Raw genomic sequence first — 11,791 nt, 5'->3', positions numbered from 1 at the left:
CCTGCCCCTTCCACCTCCCCCCCCCCCCTTGATTGAAATAGTCACTGCTACGAGTAACAAATGCACTGTGAAGACTCCAGTATTAATAAAGTTGTACTGTAATTAACAGCCCTGCCTCCGCCTGGCTCCCTGCACCGCTGCTCCCGGCCCTGTCCTGCCCCATATCCGGCCTGGGGAGCACGGGGTCCGTGTTGCAGGGGCAGGAGGGGCCGGGTCTTGTGCCAGGACCCATGCTTTTGAACACCTCCACTTTGTCCTGGCCCCGTGGAGCCAGGGAGGGCGACCAGGGGACACGGAGGAAGACCTCCCTGACCCCCTGTACCCCTCGGTCTGGCTCGCTGAGGCCCCAGCCACTAGGGCAGGCCTGGAAGAAACTCAGGCCCTCAAATACCGTTTCCAGGCCGCCAGGTAAGGCTTCATCCATTCCAAATCCCAGTCTTGAGACCCAAGCCCCAGGGCCCGACCAGCCCACCCCTGCTCCTGCATCCTACCCTTGACCAGCTGGAACTGGAACTTGGAGGCTCGCTGCCCTCTGGGGTTCACCTTTGCAGACGCAAACCAAACCAAAACAAGCAAGTGTTTAATAGAAAATATAAGAGGAACTGGAAGAGCATCCACTGTGGCAAGACGTGGTGTGTGGCTTCCTGCCCTCTCCCCATGCTCACCCCCCACCCCCCCACCCGGCACAGTTTTCACCTCTGCAGGCCACGGGAGACGCTCAGCGCCGCCTCCAGGCAAGGGAGGCAGTCCAGGTGGTGCAGGAAGGGGGAAGAGAACTCTGTCCACGTTCAGGTGCCCCCAGGCCCCCGCTGCTCCAGGTGAGACCAGGTGAGGTACAGAATGCGGGAAGCCGAACCCTTCTCAGGCACAGAATCCCCTCAAAGGAAAAACACTCTCCTGGGGGGGTTGGGGGGGGCTCCTCACCACTGCCCAGACAAGTCTCAGGCTCAACCAAACTGCGGGAGAACCTCCCGCTGCCCCACACAGGCTGCTCGGGCCAAGAGGCCTCGGCCTGTGCCCTCAGCAGCTTCACTGAGCCGGGGGTCCGGGCGTGGATCCCGGGGAGTGGGGCAGGGAGATAGGGGGCCTCTGGGACAGAGGGTATAGCCGGGTAGCCACGCACTGTGATGAGGGCTCTGGGCTGTGGGGCTGAGAGCTCTGCACCTCACAGTCCTGCCAATTTAGGACGGAACTTTGTTTACCTGCAGGAAACAGGAAAAAAAAGACTGCAGGAGTGGTCAACAGCCCCCCTCATTCCCAGACCAAGCCCCATTGTTCTTGTCCCTGTACCTGGGGCCCATCTTGGCTTTCCGAAATGCCCTATAGCCCTGGGGAGTGGAGGGCATGCCCCGGAGGGTCCTGGTCTGCTCAGTGACCCTGCGTCTGAAGCCCGGTGTCCTGCCCCCAGCCCCCCGCTACTTGTTCCTTACAGCAAGAACAGTACAGCAGTTCCATGACCCGGAAGCAGTTGTCCAGGAGGGCTTTGGGTCGCACCAGCTTCAGGCTTAGCCTCGGGCCACTCAGGAGTGACACTACCGCTTCCACCTTGGGGCCGACCTCCACATCCTGGAAGGGAGGAGACTGTCAGGACCATGGGTGCCACCCACCCCCAACCCCAGTGAAGAGGCAGGGCCATATCCCAGGAGAAGCCTGGAAACTGCCCTGCGTGGAGATGCACAAACCATGAGGCAGGGGACTGTGACCAGGGGGCCTATGGGTAATTTCTCTCCTCCTCCCTGCAGGCACCAAGTTACCTGGGAGGGTCCCCCTCAACAACCCTCACCCAAGCCCATCATCACAGAGGCTCTTCTTTTTCCATCTTTGGAAAAATGATTGTAGGGGGCATCCTTGCTGTTCTAGCCCAGGCCCGGCCACCCGCACACAAGGAGTCCTGGGCCCGGGAGACTGTCCTTCAGGATTCAAAGATCTCCACTGCCTGCAGGGAACAAGACAAAGGACCCGTGAGGGCCGTATCATGAGGACACCTGGGTGCCAGGCACCCCGGGCCGGGCCGGGCCAGTCTCCAGCTCCAAACTCAGGGTGCTTCTCTCCATAGTACTTAACAACGGGGCACGGTGCGGGGAGCAGGCAGGCACACTTGGGGGACGGAGCAGGGGGCCAGAGCTGGTGCAGGAGACATGGCCTAGAAAGGAAATGTGGGGCCTGAGCCAAGCAAAGACCTTCCTAAAGGGAGCGTACTGGGTTAAAATGTCTGTCCCCTTAATCCCCCCTCCAAAAGAACTACATCCAGCCCTGGGACCTGTGAACATGACCCTATTTGGAAATAGGACATTTGCAGATGTAATTAAGGATCTCCAGATGAGATCAGTTTGAATGTAGGGTGTGCCCTAAATCCAATGACTGGCATCCTTATAAGAGGCGATGCTAGAGGGAAAGGCCATGTGAGGGTGGAGGGAGAGGTTGGAGTGACATGGCCACAAGCCAACAAGAGTAGCAGCCAGCAGAAGCGGGGAAGAAACAGGAAGGGTCCCTGCTCCCTAGAACCTTCGGAAACAGCGTGGCCTTGCTGATATACCCTGGGTGCAGGGTTTCCGGCTCCAGGTCTGCGGCAAGAGAATTTCCATATTCCGCCACCAGTAAGTGGTCATTTCTCACAACAACCCAAAAAAGCCAGTCTACAAAGGCTTGGAAAGAGAAGCGAGTGTGGCAGGAGGGAGAAGGGGCCTGTCCCGTGGCCCACTCCCTGGCAGGGAGAACCCACTGCGCACCAGATGCTGGGCATATTTGGAGCGGGGCACAGACCATTAACTCTGAGAAAGAAGACAAGACTTAAAGCTGGTTAAATCTGCACCACGTGGGCAGCTCCCAAGAGCTCAGAGTCGGGCTCTCACCAGGAAAACCAAGGATGCAAAACTGTCTCTTCAGGTCAGCTCCAACTCCCATTGCCCATGGGCACGAAAGCGCCACCAAGGAGACCACTGGGCCTCCGCCCAAGCCAGAGCCTCCCCAGAACTCCCAGCAGCCGTGGGACCCTAGTGTCCCCCGCAGCTCCCAGCTCTGACTGGGCAGCGGGGGGGGGCTCCCCGGGGAAGGCTCCTACTACGGGAGTAGGGCAAAATGGGAGTGTGGGGAGGGGTCCTGCAGTACCCCCATGGCCTGCAGGGGCTCACACTAATCTGTGAGTTTACTCTGCAGGCTTTTTAGAGGACACATCCCTGAGGCCTCAGATCAATCCTATGGGGCAGGCAATGATCAGGAACCTCTATTATTATTATTACTATTTTATTATTTTTATTTTATTATTATTACTTGAAGTTCATAGTTCACTCTGTGCTGTACATGCGATGGACTTTGACACGAACAGGATATTACAGTGTCCTGGAGAAGCACTTCATTATACTCTAAAAACCTCCTGTGTTCATCCTTCCACCTATTCATACTTCCTCCCCTCTCCCCCAAAAAAGAAACCTCCAGAAACAAAGCCACAGGGTTCAATGACTTACCTGGGATCCAGAGCAAGAGAGACAGAGCCCAGAGTATCCCCTGCCCCCAGCCCAGGCCACCCACTGGGCACTGGCCATCTCTTCCTCTCAATCATTTTTCCTACACCTTTCAGGACGTGCTGAAACTTTCCATGTGTTCAAATCCTCCCTCAACCATCCTTGGCCACCGTGCACCCATGCGCACACCCCACCTCACACACACACACACACACCCCCCGCCCGCAGCTGAGCACAGCTCACCCTGAGGCTTTCCTGCACGTCCAGCAGCAGCGTATGGACCTCCTCCAGGTACTTCCAGGATGGGTGGCCCTCGAGCAGCACTTCCTGCACCGACTCAGTAGCGCTGAGGCTCACCCAGACCCACAGGTACCGCAGCTCCTGCTGGCTGACCCGGGCCTTCTGCTGTGGGGACAGGAGACATCACTGAAGCCCACAGACACGGGTCTCTGGGCCCTCCCTGCCACTGCTCTGACCACCCCCCACCCAACGTGGCCCCACAAAGAGAGCAGAGCATGGGCATCCACGGTGGCCAGGGAGCAACCTTGGGCCTCAGCCGAGGGCAGGCTTGCTCGTGGAGCTGGGAAATGCCCCCTGGCAGCAGGACCTGCCAAGACCAATGTGCCTCTCAGGCTGGGTCCATGGGGTGTCCCAGGAGGCAGGGGTCTCCCAGCCCAGGAGGGGATTCTCACCAGCCTGGTGATGTTGGCCCTTCTGAGCACCCCCTCATAAGGCACGCTGACCCTGTAGTTGATGGGGAAGTAGTGTTTCTGGGGAAGTACAAGAAGAAACCATGAGGTCAGAGTCAGAGATGGCTCAGGCTCCCCCAGCTCCCAGACAGTCTGATGTAGGAGAGGGCCAAGGACCAGCCCTTTGATACCAGAGGGGCCTTCTAGAGAGAATATGCACCCAGCTCCCCACGGGAATAACGACAGCTCTCTTTCCTCTGGGGCACAGAGAAGGCTGAAACCAAACGTGGAGTTCCTATGATGGCAGAAATTTCATGCCAAGAAGTGGTTGAGGGACCTGCTACCCCCAGAGTAGTATATTCTTTGGAGGTGAGGAAGACTACCTTAAGTAAGATTACTCTAAACTTATTATGGTGCTGGTTGCAGAACTCTGCCAATAGGGGCACCTGGGTGGCTCAGTCGCTGAGCATCTGCCTTCGGCTCAGGTCATGGTCCCAGGGTCCTGGGATCGAGCCCCGCATTAGGCTCCCTGCTCAGCGGGAAGCCTGCTTCTCCCTCTCCCACTCCCCCCTCCTTGTGTTCCTACTCTCCCTGTGTCTCTGTCAAATAAATAAAATCTTAAAAAAAAAAACAAAACAAAAACTCTGCCAATAGACTGAAAACCACGGAGTTGTACACTTAAACAGGTGAATAGTACGGTATGTGAAGGACATCTCAGTAAAGCTGTCAAAAAAAGAAAAAAGTCTTCCAGAGCCACAGTGGCCCATGGGCTTCTCTACCCTACACAAAGGGGTGCACATTCCAACTTCTAGGTCCTTATCTGCCCAGTGGTAATAAGTGCCTGGGGTTCCCCCCAAGGCTTTCTGGAATCCACTCCTGAGTCACAGGGTGAGCGCCATGGAGAGGCAGGATCAAAGGTCAGATCAAGTAGCAGGGGTGGGGGGCCCTGGGGACGGCCAGCAGGGAGGGCACGGTTGGTGCGGGCCAGGCGGAGAAAGGGGCCCTGGGCTCAGGGCTGACACGGAGCCAGGGCGGGGCCCGGGGGCCTACACCCTGTGAGCCCGGGAGCTTGGGCAGGGGACACAGCGGGTACCCACGGTTACCATGTACTGCAGACGGTTCCTATACTGCAGCTTGTCCCGCAGAAAGCCAGTGACGGCGCACTCCTCGGTCTGGGTCAAGGGCCACATCTCCAAACCCCCGTTCCCCAAGGCCATGCCAAGGAGGATCCCGAGATCTGTGGGCCGAACCCAACAGCAACACATGAGCACCCCGCGCCACCCCCACGCCGCCTGGGTGTGCAAAGCTGTGCGCGTGTGCCTCCCTTTTCCCAGCCATGGGAGGGGCGGAGGCGCGGAGCGCTGGGGAGGCCTTCCCCCCACCAGGGTCCAGGCTCACACAGCTAGGCCAGGCGAGCACGAGCAGTCCGGCCAGTGCAGCCCTGCCCCCAGCCAGCAGAGCCCGCCCCGCAGTCCCATCCTGAGGTTGGTGTCCAGTCTCCTCCCCACTCCTGCCCCATGGGGCAGGCACAACCTCCTTTCCAGGGCAACCTCGGCCCCCACCCCCTTTAGGGCTGGAGTGTCCTCAAAGCCTGGGTCTGCATTTCCATCTGGGGATTCAGGAGTTCTGGATGCTCGTTCCCACTCTACAAATGACTCTTGAGTGACCGGAGCCAATTGCCTCCCTGCTGTAACTGATCTTGGCTTCCCCCTCAGATGTACAAATCATTGCAGCCCTTCCAATGCGCTCACTCTGGGGAAGCCAGCCAAGCTCAGGCTGCCGCTGCTCCCTCCCAGCGAACGAGCTGCCGCCTTCCGAACATTACCAGCTTTCACCACTGGGGGTCACTGTGACTTCAAAAACAGCTTTTGTGATTTCCCGTAACTGAACACACTTACAAAAAATACCTGAGGAGGGGCACCTGTGTGGCTCAGTCGTTAACCGTCTGCCTTCAGCTCAGGCCATGATCCCAGCGTCCTGGGATCAAGCCTCGTATCGGGCTCCCTGCTAAGTGGGGAGCCTGCTTCTCCCTCTCCCACTCCCCCTGCTTGTGTATCTCTCTCTGTCAAATAAATAAATAATCTTTAAAAAAAAAAAAACCTGAGGAGTTGCAAAAAATATGAACAAGCATCAAACTCATCAGAGCAGAAAGAAAACATAGATGGGCAGGAGATGTATCCAACAAAAATCAAACTCACCAATAAAGGTAAATATATATATATTAAAACAATCAGATGCCATGGTTCACTTATCAAAAATGGAAATTGGGTGGTGGTGTTTTTTTAATTTCATTTTATGACACTTGGTGCCAGCGAAGTAGTGAGGCTCTTATCCTGGAAAGCAATTTGGCAATTTTTATTATTTTTATTATTAGTGGACTTAATAATGTCCACACCCTTTGACCCAATAAGCCTTGAAAATTTTCACATCCTTTGACCTACTGGAGCACCTGGGTGGCGCAGTCTTACTCTTGGTTTCAGCTCAGTTCCTGATCTCAGGGCTGTGAGATCAAGCCCAGCATCAGGCTCCATACTCATCAGGGAGTCGGCTTGGGACTCTCTCTCCCTCTCCCTCTGCCCCTCCCCACCCCTCACTCTCTCTCTCAAATAAATAATCTTTAAAAAATATTAATAAACAGGGGCGCCTGAGTGGCTCAGTTGGTTAAGCATCTGCCTTCGGCTCAGGTCATGATCCCAGGGTCCTGGGATCGAGCCCCGCATCGGGCTCCCTGCTCAGCGGGGAGCCTGCGTCTCCCTCTCCCTCTGCCTGCCGCTCCCCTGCTTGTGCTCCCTGTCAAATAAATAAAATCTTTAAAAAAAAATAGTTTAAAAAAAATAATAATTTTTCACATTCTTTGATCCACTGAACTCATTTTTAGGCATAAGCCTGAAGGAAAACAAGAGCCATCACCAAAAGATTCGTGGACAAAGAGTCCTGTAGCAGAATTCTCTTATACGAATAACAATCTGTAAACGGCCCACATGTTCATTAATGAATGTAGCCAATAAAAACCACATTGTCAAAGAATGCGTATGGTATGCTTATGTGATAAGAGAAGTACTCATGATATGCTTAGTAAAGTCTTAAAAAGCATGACTCAACACCTCTCCTCTGGGCGCACAGCGGGACGTGAATTACCCATGTCTGCATGTGCACGGGAAACGCGGTGCGAGTGGTAGAAGGAAAGGCACCAAATCTCTGTGGGAGATTTTTACGTTCTTTGTATTTTGTAGGACATACTTTATACTCTACAATCAATACAATCAATATCCAAATTACTGTCACAGTCAAAAGCAATAATTTGTTTTTGCTTTTCTTTTCTTTCCTTTTTTTTTCCCCCTCCCAAAAATACCCAGGCAAGCCATTATCTCCTTGCCCCACCCCCGGTTCCCAGTAGGCGTTACTGACCTGACTTTCTCCCTCACCTCCCTGGAACTTAGGGAGACTTCTGTTCTTACTCCCTCACTGGCCTGGGTCTGCTCCTGGGCACCTCTCCTCCTCCTCCGCCCTGCTGCCGGGCCTTTGCTCTGGCTGGACTCTCACCCGGAGCGCGCTAGGCGGCCTCAAGCCCTGTTCCGAGGAGGACGAGGAGGACGCGCTGCAGCCCACAAGCCCTTCCTCCCAGAGAAGAGCTATTTTTCAAGTTTGCAAATTTGCAACCCATCTTGCATTTCCTCTCTCTTGTCTCTTCCCAAGCGCTTGCCCCCGGTATTTGGACAAAAGAACAGATAAACAGATACTGAGCCAGTGTTTCTGCCTGCTTCCTATCTTGTCTCTAAGTCATTAAGCTCCTCAGCTTGGCACCCCTGCAGACCGAGATCATTCCTGGTTTACAGTTTTTGCTCACACTTTGCCTTGGCCCTCGGTATCCTCTGGCATGGCAGACCTCTTTCAAGGCCTCACCAAGACTCCTTCCCCCACCCCCCACCAGGCTCTCCCCTGCCTGAACCAGCCCCCACAGTCTCGTCTCTAGCACCATCTGTCCACCTCACTCATTATCTAGACCGGACAACTTGGCCCCTAGTGAGTCCCTAATGCAGCGAACCACAGCATGGTCTTGTTTACTGAGCACTTTGGGGGTTCATCTTGAACAAGGAATCAGGAGCATGCATCTGAATCTTCTGGAAAGCTGGTTAAGGCCCAGAGTGTCTGATTCAGGAAGTCTGGGGTGGGCCCAGAGAGTCTGTATTTCTAGCAAGTTCCCAGGTGCTACTGCTGCTGCTGGTCTGGGGACTACACTTTGAGAACCACTGACCTCCAGAGACTGTTGCAAACTGGTGTCCCAAGGGCCACAGCTGGTTCACAGAGATTTCACATAAAAATCTGAATTTGCAACTTGTCTTCAAAAGTCAGTATCTCTGTCCACACTTGGCCTTCCTTCCCGTGGGGCAGTCACCCCTGCCTGCCCATGTGACCCCTGAAGTCCTACCCTCGCTGCCCTCACCCCTGTCCTGACAACTTTGGCTCCTAGCAGGGAACGAGTCATAGAAAGCCACCGCGTGCCAGCCTGGCACGCATGGGCTCTCCCAGGAACCTTGTCCGTGGGTCATCTGCCTTCCCCCAGACCCAGACTTCCTTTAGCTCTGCAGACTGACCACCAACTCCAAATTTAAGCCCCTTTTCAGCTGCCTCCACCCCAAGAAACAGGCCAGCAAGCCGGTGACCATGGGGCCAGCACAGCTGCAGCCTCACAGTGGCTCTGCTCCTCAGAGAGCCCGACAGCAGTGCACCCCCGACCCTGGAAGGGCGCCACTCTTGCCCCCTCGCCCTCCCGAAAGAAGACACCTCCAAGACAGAAGAGGAGGCTGAAGAAAGAGCAAGTGAGGAAGGAGCTCCCTTCCCGGGTCCCTGGCTGGGAGGGGGAGGGGCTGCACCTGTCCTGGGGACAGCCCCCTTGTGCAGGGACAAATGGGGCTTGTTCACCACCCCACCCGCAGTGACTGAATCTAAACCTGTGCAGAGGGTTGAACAGCATCCCCCTGAAAATCCTTGTTCGCCCAGAGCTTCACATGTGACCTTATTTGGAAATGGGGTCTTTGCAGATGACATCAAGGCCCACCCTAAATCCAGTGACCAGGTGTCCTCATAAGAGAAGGAGAGGACACAGAGACATGCAGAGAGTGTCAGGAGGAGACAGACACAGACCGGGGCGATGACACCACAAACCATGGACTGCCAGGTGCCAATAGAAGCAGGAAGAGGCAGAAAGGAGCCTCCCCTAGAGCTTCGGAGGGGGCGTGGCCCTGCCCACACCTTAATTTTAGACTTCTGGCCTCCAGACCTGGGACAGAATAATCTGCTGTTTTAAGTCACCGAGTTTGTGGCAATTTGTTATGGCAGCCCATCCTTCCCCAGCACCCAGCCCCTTTACGAGTCCCTGACCTGCAGCTCTCCCTGCCTCCCTCCCCACAGCCCATCCTTGCCAGCGCCTGCAGTCAGCCTCCACCATGCCTTCCGTTCCGGCCCCACGTCCATCTCTGGAACAGACCCTCATCACTTCCTGCCCAAAAGGTTGCAACAGCACGGCCGGCAAGTAGCACAGACTGATCTTCCGAAAGTAGAGTAACTCCCAGTCACAACCCCATCCCCAGATCTTGAACCTTCCAGAGCTCCCTGCTGTCTCATGAACTGGCCTTTACGACCTCCACCACCTGAGCCCAAACCGGCTTTCCAGCTTGGCCTCTCACGGCCCCACTGCTGAACCTTTGCTCATGCTGTTCCCTCTACCTGGGACACTGTCCTCACCTTCCCACCGTCCAAACCATTTCAAGTGGCTCCTCACCCATATTGCCCCTCTTGCTCTTCGTGACCTGGAAGCTTCCAGAACACTGGGTCTGGTCCTTCTGCCTGTTCTGAATGCCCTGATCCTTTGCAGTCTCCCTCCACAAGGGCCAGCCTGGATCCCTTGCAGGATCAAACCCCAGACCTCATCCATGAGGCACACAGTTCCTAACGCCTAACTCGGTGCCAGGCATCGGAGAGAGGGGCGCGAGCTAGCCCAGTCCTTGTTGCCATGGCAGTAACTCTCCAGTGGGCATGTGGGAGGCACCAGAAAAATGTGCTGAATTTGAGTCAATTCAATAGAATCTTGGAGTCTGAAGGGATCTTGGTCTGGCCTCCCACCAGCAGACTTGAGAGGCTTCTAGACGCTTTCTGTCCTCATTTCAACTTATTTTTCTTTTTACCAACAACACTGTTCTCTTTCTGCCTCTTAATTTTGTTCTATCATGGAGGGAGGGGCAGAGGAACAGGCTGCCTTCTCCGGCACCTGGTGGCACTTCTGCCATGTGTCTTGGGGCCCACTTTCACGAGCTCCCACCCCCGGCCGGCCACACCCAGGGAGGCCAGAAATCCTCTCTGCCACCTCTGCCCCACGCCTGCCCGTGCACCCCAGCACTGGTGAGCCTGCGAAGGTGGTGCTGCCCCTTGCCCCCAGTGCCTGCCCCATCCCCTTGATGCCAACCCAGCCTAGGACTCGTACCCCGCATGCGGGTCTGAGCTGGGGTTGGCTAGGGCCAGGGCAGAGGGTGGCCATGGGAGTCCTCAGGCTGTTAAGCTGGAAAGCATCTCAACTTCTCACTGGCAGGAATGGCCCTGCTGCCATGGTTACAGCAGAGCCTGGCTCTGGGCCAAGGCCTCCAAGGGCCGTCTCCACAGCCCCCCCCTCCCCAGTACTCACAGCGCAGCCAGGCGATTCCCCGGGGCATGGTGTTACGCTGTGTCCCCCAGAGAGCAGAGGCGGTGTCCCCAGCCGTGTGTCTATCCACAAAGGCCCAGGTGGGGCCTACATGGCCGCGGGCCAGCGAAGGTGGCCCAAGGCTGGGCAAGGGCTGGCCACAGAGCAGCAGCCCGGCGGGGGCGCGGCAGGTGCTCCTGGGTCAGTGCCCGCCCTTATCTGCCTGGCCGTGTGGAGGGCAGCCGGGGGGCGGCAGCGGCCAGTCCCATGACAGCCGGGACCTGGCCTGAGACTCCGGCCTCGGGGTCTTCCCGCTCGAGCAGGAGGACAGAGTCCCCAGCAGGCCCCTCGGAATCTGGGGCCGGGTTGTGCTTTCTCTGATTTCTCCGTCTGCAGCTGCTCAGTGTGAGATCTGGCTCTGGAGGGAGAAAGGAGGAGAGAAACGGGTTATGTAAGAACAGTGCTGCCACTCAGCTATCAGCCACCGGCACGGAGAGTCTGTGCACGCTGCACCCACTGCCGGCAGGGGCCCCGGGGAGAGACCAGGGGCCGGCTACTCGACCGCGCACGGGGAAGGACTTCAGAACATCCCAAGGGCCGCGCCGGTCCGGGGTGAGTCACGATGACACCAGCTGACAGCCACGGGCCTCGACAAAAGCAGGACCAAGGGATGAATGGCTGAACATGTCCAATCAAGGAAGCTTCCTGAATGAGGTGAGGCTGCATGCAGGTCAAGTACCTGGATGACTCAGGCTGCCGGGACATTAAAACAGCAGCTCTCTTGGTGGCTTCCTCTTGCACAAATTTCCCGGAAAGTGCTGAATACTTCGAATACTGAGTACTTTGAGTACTGAGCCCACCACACATCCTGGACCCCCAGACCCTGACGGAGAAGCCAAGAAAGTAAGAAATGGGGTCAGGGTCACCTTCATGGTGGTTCTAGCCCTCGAGCCCCTCCAAAATGG

The 11,791-nt window shown here is 56.2% G+C and overlaps 1 protein-coding gene across 3 annotated transcripts; it reads right to left on the bottom strand.

Annotated features, from left to right (window-relative positions):
* Positions 1 to 10: 10 nt before the first annotated feature.
* Positions 11 to 10,965, bottom strand: IL34 (interleukin 34). 3 transcript variants are annotated; one of them, XR_014140803.1, is made up of 7 exons: positions 10,830 to 10,965; positions 5,254 to 5,387; positions 4,154 to 4,231; positions 3,705 to 3,866; positions 1,431 to 1,566; positions 697 to 1,202; positions 11 to 543 (listed from the first exon to the last, which is right to left on the bottom strand). XR_014140803.1 is itself a non-coding variant. In XM_006747870.3 (6 exons), the coding sequence occupies exons 1-6, from the start codon at positions 10,855 to 10,857 to the stop codon at positions 1,030 to 1,032; spliced, it is 711 nt and encodes a 236-aa protein (XP_006747933.1). In that variant the 5' UTR covers positions 10,858 to 10,965; the 3' UTR covers positions 568 to 1,029. The 3 variants fall into 3 exon arrangements, 2 of the variants coding, with proteins under 2 accessions (XP_006747933.1, XP_030874676.1); XM_006747870.3 differs by lacking the exon at positions 11 to 543 and having other exon boundaries at positions 568 to 1,202; XM_031018816.2 differs by lacking the exon at positions 11 to 543 and having other exon boundaries at positions 568 to 1,202; positions 3,705 to 3,863.
* Positions 10,966 to 11,791: the final 826 nt, after the last annotated feature.

This window comes from Leptonychotes weddellii, chromosome 16, assembly GCF_054177405.1.
Source record: "Leptonychotes weddellii isolate Sample4059 chromosome 16, ASM5417740v2, whole genome shotgun sequence".
NCBI lineage: Eukaryota > Metazoa > Chordata > Mammalia > Carnivora > Phocidae > Leptonychotes > Leptonychotes weddellii.
The sequence above is the reverse complement of the archived record's forward strand: the minus strand, read 5'-3'. Positions and strand labels throughout refer to the sequence as shown.

Excerpts from the sequence above, each read along its gene's own strand:
- IL34 (XM_006747870.3), bottom strand. The coding sequence starts at position 10,857 with ATGCCCCGGGGAATCGCCTGGCTGCGCT. Across the intron at positions 5,388-10,829 it reads GGGAATCGCCTGGCTGCGCT|ATCTCGGGATCCTCCTTGGC; the intron begins GTGAGTACTGGG and ends TTCGGCCCACAG. Across the intron at positions 3,867-4,153 it reads GGGCCAACATCACCAGGCTG|CAGAAGGCCCGGGTCAGCCA; the intron begins GTGAGAATCCCC and ends CTGTCCCCACAG.